General features: G+C 36.9%; 1 protein-coding gene across 1 annotated transcript in view; it reads left to right on the top strand.

Moving 5' to 3' along the window:
• The first annotated feature begins 838 nt into the window (after positions 1-838).
• Positions 839-7,425, top strand: part of LOC115222738 (70 kDa neurofilament protein) — a 28,224-nt gene continuing 21,637 nt past the window's right edge. Inside the window, exons 1-2 of the mRNA XM_029793038.2 lie at positions 839-1,050; positions 5,590-5,685. Of these exons, the coding sequence (XP_029648898.2) occupies positions 955-1,050; positions 5,590-5,685 (192 nt within the window). The 5' untranslated portion in view covers positions 839-954. The remainder of the gene's footprint in view (positions 1,051-5,589; positions 5,686-7,425) is intronic.

The raw sequence follows: 7,425 nt of genomic DNA, 5'->3' as shown, positions 1-7,425 counted from the left end.
TATATATATATATATATATATGGCCACAGTCAAATGACTGAAACAAGTAAAAGAGTATGTTTGTGTATATGTATCTGTATGTGTATGTTAGATACATGTGTTGATTTTTTTGTTTACACTTTGTTTATTCTCCGTTTTTTCCTCCTTATTTTGAAATTTATCCGTGGGCCAGATTAGTCTATAGTTTATTACACAGACAGACTCGAAAATACATTAACAGGTCCCTGTTTCTCTTCCTTTTTCCTCTTTTACAATTTATTTGCAAATATGCCGTCAGCTTCTCTGACACAACCTCCTTGTTTTTCCCTCTAAATTTTTTTTTTTGGTAATACCTTTTTTGATGTCTTCCTTTAATTTACATATATATATATATATATGTGTGTGTGTGTGTGTGTGTGTGTGTGTGTGTGTATATGCATATATATATGTATCGATATATATATATACGCACATACAAATATATATAAGCATTTATATACATATATATAGAGCTAACAATCGTACTGACTTTCATGGGAATCATGTATTTTTGTGGTTGAAACCTTTTGGATTAACTGGTGCTAGAGTGAGCCATATAGTGACCACTCTCTTATATTTATTTTATATATATATATATCGTTGCTATTATGCAAAAGTGTTGTAAGTCCAAAAAATATATGTATGTATTTGTGTGTTGGAAAATAGACAGACAAGCAGACACAGACAGACAGACAGACAGACAGACAGACAGACAGATAGATAGATAGATAGATAGATAGATAGATAGATAGATAGATAGATAGATAGATAGATAGATAGACGGACATTTACATATGCAATTTCTTTTTACTGCCATAAACATCATTCGCGTTTGCATATTACAGATTACGTCATCTCACTGATGTGAACGACCAACAGCAATGCACCATTGACACTCTCAATGATGACATCTCTCGACGTGTTGCTGACTGCGAAATGCTGAGAAGGAAGGTTCAAGAACTCGAGAAACAACTCGCTGACTGGAAAGCTAGACACGGCCATTTGGAAGGCCAACTTCACCAAGTTAGATTGGTAAGATGTAATTTAACTTATTAGAACCCGAATTCTTTACTGTTTCGTAGGCGAAGCCGTGGCTGTGTGTGTTAAGGAGCTTGCTTCTTAACCACCTAGTTCTGGGTTCAGTCCCACTGCGTGGAACCTTGGACAAGTTTCTTCTACTGCTGCCTCCGCTTTCCAAAGCCTTGTGAGTGGATTTGGTAGACCGAAACTAAAAATCCGTCGTATGTGTGTGTGTGTGTGTGTGTGTATGTGTGTGTGTGTGTGTGTGTGTATCTGACCTCCGTGGAGGCGCGTGGCTTAGTGGTTAGGACATTCGGCTCACGATTATAAGGTCGTGAGCTCAATTCCCGGCGACGTTGTGTCCTTGAGCAAGACACTTTATTTCACGTTGCTCCTGTTCACTCAGCCGTAGAAATGAGTTGCGACGTCACTGGAGCCAAGCTGTATCGGCCCCTTTTCCTTTCCCTAGGATAACATCAGTGGTGTGAAGAGGGGTGGCTGGTATGCGTGGGCGACTGCTGGTCTTTCATAAACAACCTTGCCCGGATATGTGCCTCGGAGGGTAACTTTCTAGGTGCAATCCCATGGTCATTCATGACCGAAGGGGTCTCAATCTTTATAGTATAATTTAATAAACGGTAAGGGTAAAGATTCCTATCAGTCATGAATGACCATGGGATTGCACTTAGAAGTTCCCTTCCGAGGCAATTGTCTGGACAAAGTTGTTTATGGAAGACCAGCAGTCGCCCGTGCGTACTTATCACCCCTCTCTATGCCACTGATGTTATCCAGGGGAATGGCGAAGGCCCATACAGCTTTGCAGCTGTGACGTCACAATTCACAGCTGAGTGAACTGCAGCAACGTGAAATAAAGTGTCTTGCTCAAGAACACAACACTCTGCTCGGTCTGGGAATCGAACTCACTACTTCACGATTAAGAGTCCGACGCTCTAACGACTGAGCCAAGCGCCTTCACGGAATAATTAAATATGTTTTTTTTTTACTCTAGGCACAAAGCCCGAAATTTTGAGGAAGAGGACTAGTCGATTAGATCGACTCCAGTATGTAACTGGTACTTAATTTATCGACCCCGAAAGGATGAAAGGCAAAGTCGACCTCGGCGGAATTTGAACTCGGAACGTAACGACAGACGAAATACTGTTAAGCATTTCGCCCGGCGTGCTAACGTTTCCGCCTGCTCGCGGCCTTAGAATAATTAAATATTATTATAAATATACACTAAACTTTTAATTTATGTGTTAATTAATAATTGAAAACTTCTTACAAGTTCAAATATGCTTGAGGTATATTCGAACCCGTAAGTAAACCATTCTCGGCATTTTCTCATGGAGGAACAATTTTTTCATGTGAACAGTTTTTTGGGGGGAACCCGAATCAGTTTGCAGCGCACACTAACCAAACTGTGAGATGTATGCACTCCGAAATGCGTGCATCCCACAGTCGGATTAGGGAGCACTGTGGGCTGAGTCGATGTATTTACATCTTTTGGTCTACAGCAAGAGATTTTCTTCATGACAAAATACAGTGAATGGGTTTCGAGTATGCTTGGAGCATATTTGAACTGCTAACAAATGTGGATAGAAACGCATCACTGCTTAAGCCTGTCACCCCTTATGCAAATTAATAATGTCTTGTGGGCGTGGTTAAAAAAGTTCGCTCTCCAACCTTGTGATTCTGAGGTTAATCTTTCTCAGCGATATCACGAGATTTTGTAGTCGCAGCTTCGGTAATGTATGTATGTATGTATGTATGTATGCATGTATGTATGTATGTATGTATGAGTGTATATATGTATGTATGTATGTATGTATGAATGTACGTATGTATGTATGTATGTATGTATGTAGGAATGTATGTATGCTTGCAAAGATATATGTATGTATGCGTGTATGTATGTATATATTCATGAATGTACGCATGCATACATTATATTATATATATATATATATATGTATATATATATGTATATATATATATATTATATATATATATATTATATATATATATATTATATATATATATATGTACATATATATATATATGTATATATATATATATGTGTGAATGTATCTATGCATGCATGCATACATGTATATATGGATGCAAACATGTTTGGTCTTGTGACTAAGTTAACACGGGATTTAAGAAGGTATTTAAACAGAGAGAGAAAATTATATGGACAGAGAACGGAAGAGAAAGTTGGAGAGGGGAAAAGGTGACAGGCTGCCTGGCAATAACATAACACAAACGTAACCATTTCGACGATACTCCTATATCGTTAACTTTCGATTATAGCTAAAAGTCCGCACTTTATATATTGTTAGATTTTAAACCCCGTTGCACATCTGGTGGACATATTGATCGTCAGACACTGGCATGCTTTTCACGTCTATTTAATGCAAACTTCTAATTCTGAATTCATCTTAAAATGCACGAAAACTCTCCGATTATGTTGAGATCTGATGGTTTTGGGGTCTAATCCAAGTGTTCTACTTCCTTTTTATGGACTCCATTCCCATTATGAATAATATTAGCTATGCATAACCACCAAGGAACAATATTTGTGTCATACGATAGCCATGATCAGCCAAAATACTCAGATAATCCTCGACAGGCGATTGAAATGATCAGTTCAAACGTATGGCCGTTTCAGAAAAATTTTAACTCCCTCTATATAAATATTTCCTTCCTCAGAGTGCCTTTCACGTGGTAAAATCCAGTAAGATACTACATCGTGAAATTTCCGTTAGTTGTTGAGTATCGAATAGATAAATATGAATAAGAATAAAAATATAAATGACAAAATAAAACCGGACAGGCCAAAATTATAAGAATATAATCATTTCTATACAAAGATTAAATAAGAAATTAAAAGGGTTAACAAGTAAGCTTTTAGTTAATCGTGTAAATAATAGCCTATAGGAATATTCCATTTTGTATTATATATATATATATATACACACACACACACACACACACACACACACATATATATATATATATATATATATATATATATATATATATATATATATATATATATATATATATATATAATTTTGTGGATAGAAAGATGAATATCTTGTAGTAGATATAACAGTTTAACCGATACCTTAGTAGCAAAATCACAGCAGTAAACAGCACGGTTGGAGGTACAACCATCTGGCGTTGCAACCGTGCGTTGGTGCGGATATTGAAATTAAAACATTATTGGTGAATTGAAGAAATGGAGCTAACGCAGATTGAACGGAATCGTTTTATTTCATTCTCAGTTTCGAAAGGCACAAATAAATCCGATTGAATAATGGGACCATATTGGTCTCTTCAGAAGAAAAAGAAATCCGTTGGAAAAACAAAAACAGAACAGAGGCGGAGCAAAAAACAATCGAACTGTGCTCCTGATAAACAGTTTCGCCATGGGCTCTTAGGAGCACAGTCGATTTGTTTTTTGCTCCGCCTCTGTTCTGTTTTTGTTTTCCAATTCCTTTTTTCTTCCTGAAAGAAAGACACAATATGGTCCCATTTTCAATCGGATTTTGTAATTTGTGCCTTTCGAAACATGTAATGAAATAAAACGATTCCTGTTCAATCTGCGTTCAGCTCCATTTCTTCAATTCACCAATAATGTTTTATATATATATATATATATATAAGTGTTCAAGAAGTTACCCTGTTAACTGTTGGATATTATTTGTTCATTGAGATCGGACCATATCATTTCTTAGGTACTTAAAATGGGATGGCTCTTGAGTTTATGGATCGCGAATGAAACTAGATGTAATGTTCCAATAAGCACAACGGTAAATAAAAATTAGCCAGAAATTTGTATATCGATTTTCTGAGAAACGAAGATGAAACTTCTAATGAAAATACTTTTCTGGTTAGAAAAATCTGATTTTAAAGGTTTAAGAAGTGCTTGAAATTTTACAAACCAAAAATGACTGGTGAAGCTGCCAGTGCTGATACAGAGGTTGCAATAAACATCCCGAGCACCTGAGAAACAAAAAGGATTGCTGAAGGAGCAAGTGTACAATGTTGATGAAATCGCACCTTTCTAGAAGCTCACGCCTGCAAGAACTTGTATTTCTCGAGAAGAAAAATTAACACCGGAATTCAAGGCTTCCAAACAAATCGCCTAACGCTCTCTTCTGAGAAGAAATACCGCTGGTGATATGAAATTAAATCCCCTACTTATGTATCACTCCAAAAATCCAAGTTTCATTTGCCTGGATTCCGGAAACACACATTGGCCTCGTAACGCAAAGGAAGCCAGTACAAATAGCCTGTATTCGTAATTCAATGTCCACTTTTGCCACAAATTATGTGAATATGATTCTGCCAGATATTTGCGTAAGGTATGGTTGTGTCTATGAAAAACTCAGCCACTTTAAGCCAATGAATTTGTAGTTCCATTGGTCGGTCAAAGAACGGAAAGACTCATCACCGAAAGTGATGGAAGATCCATATATTTTTTGCTTATACGGTTCTTAAACTAAAAACTAAAATGAAAAATTCTATTTTTATTTACAGGACTTGCAAGAGGAAACTGCTCAACGCATGGGTGAAACCAATCGGGCTAATTCACTGGAAGATGAACTGAACTTCCTCAGAGAGGTCTCCGACGCTGTAAGTATCTATCTATCTATCTATCTATCTATCTATCTATCTATCTATCTATCTATCTATCTATCTATCTATCTATCTCTATCTATCTATCTATCTATCCATCCATCCATCCATCCATCCATCCATCCATCCATCCATCCATCCATCCATCCATCCATCCATCCATCTATCTATCTATCTATCTATCTATCTATCTATCTATCTATCTATCTATCTATCTATCTATATGTGTGTGTGTGTGTAGTGGGAATATATATCCAATACCAGGTGTTGATATGGCTGCGTGTATATTATTACAAGAGTTCATATAGAGATGAAGAATAAATTCAAGAACTATATATTTACTACATAAAAATATATTTTATTTACTGGTCGATGATGATACATAATCGAAATGTAGAATCTAGTTGAATGAAGTAATCTATGCAAGAGAGTTCGGAGATAGGAAATATAGAAACAACAGGAAAGTGGTGGTTTTTCTGTCATGTGAGAAATAGACGGACATAGCAATGACTTGAATGGCTCTAAGTCTAATCGACTAAGAAGCGAAGAGCAGGGTAAGCAAGCTGTTTTTATTAATGGAACACTAGACATTCTAGAAACTTCCAAGAGAAACGCTTCTTGAATAATTAAGAATCAAGTCTCATGGCACAGATGCTTCGAGAAACTAAGAAAGGGAGGTCACTCTATAATCTTTCTTGCAAGAGAAATCATTCAACTATCTAGCTAACGCTATATATATATATATTCATTCAGCCACTCTGACGTCACTCCTTATAAACAGACACTCATTATCGCCATGGGCTCCTTGAAAGCAGTCAGCTAAAAGTTTTTTGTGCATTTTGATGTCGACATCAGTTCCTTGCCTTTCCTGATGAGAAATCTGCATAATGTATTCCTTATTCCTTCGGAATTAGGAATATGCAGCCTTCGAAACATATGTCGAAAATAAAGGAAATTTGTTAAGTCGTTCAACTCCATTCTTTCATAAACATATATATATATATATATATATATATAGCGGTAGCTAAATAGTTGAATGAGTGAAAGAAGAAACATGTTAGAATATTTTTGGTAACAGCAAACAAGACTTGCTACGCTATGCTGCTAATACAGAAGGATTTACCAAAAGTGGACTTGAATGCTCAGGAATTCCGATCGCGAACAGCCAACGATAGAGAAGACACCCTACTCTGCATGGAATTACATGGCCGGTTCCACAGTGAAACTAACAAATTAAAAAACTAGGAAGCACCATGGAGGCCCTCAGCAAGGATGAGCTAAAAAAAGAATACTGAAGACCTAATCGTTGCTGCCTAGGATCAGGCATTGAATACCAATTCAGTGAAAAGAGATATTTACCACACAAGTGCAACGAACCTCTGCAGAATGTGTGGGAAGAGGATCGAAAGCGTGACTCACATTATCAGTGCCCTGCGTGCCGTCGGTTTTGCGAGCTTACCGCTTTACAGGCTTTAAATATTCATTTCTGCTCTAGGCACAAGGTCCGAAACTTTTAGTAGGGAGGGCCAGTCGATTACATTGGCCCCAGTACGCAACTGGTACTTAATTTGTCGACCCTGAAAGGATGAAAGGCAAAGTCGAACTCGGCAGAATTTGAACTCAAAACGTAAAGCCGGACGAGATGCCGCTAAGCACTTTGCCCTTTGTACCATCGATTCTGAAAGCTCACCACCTTACAGGCTTTAAATATTAATTAATAAAAATATAATCCAGTGT

Source organism: Octopus sinensis, linkage group LG21 (genome assembly GCF_006345805.1).
Source record: "Octopus sinensis linkage group LG21, ASM634580v1, whole genome shotgun sequence".
Lineage (NCBI taxonomy): Eukaryota > Metazoa > Mollusca > Cephalopoda > Octopoda > Octopodidae > Octopus > Octopus sinensis.
The sequence above is the reverse complement of the archived record's forward strand: the minus strand, read 5'-3'. Positions and strand labels throughout refer to the sequence as shown.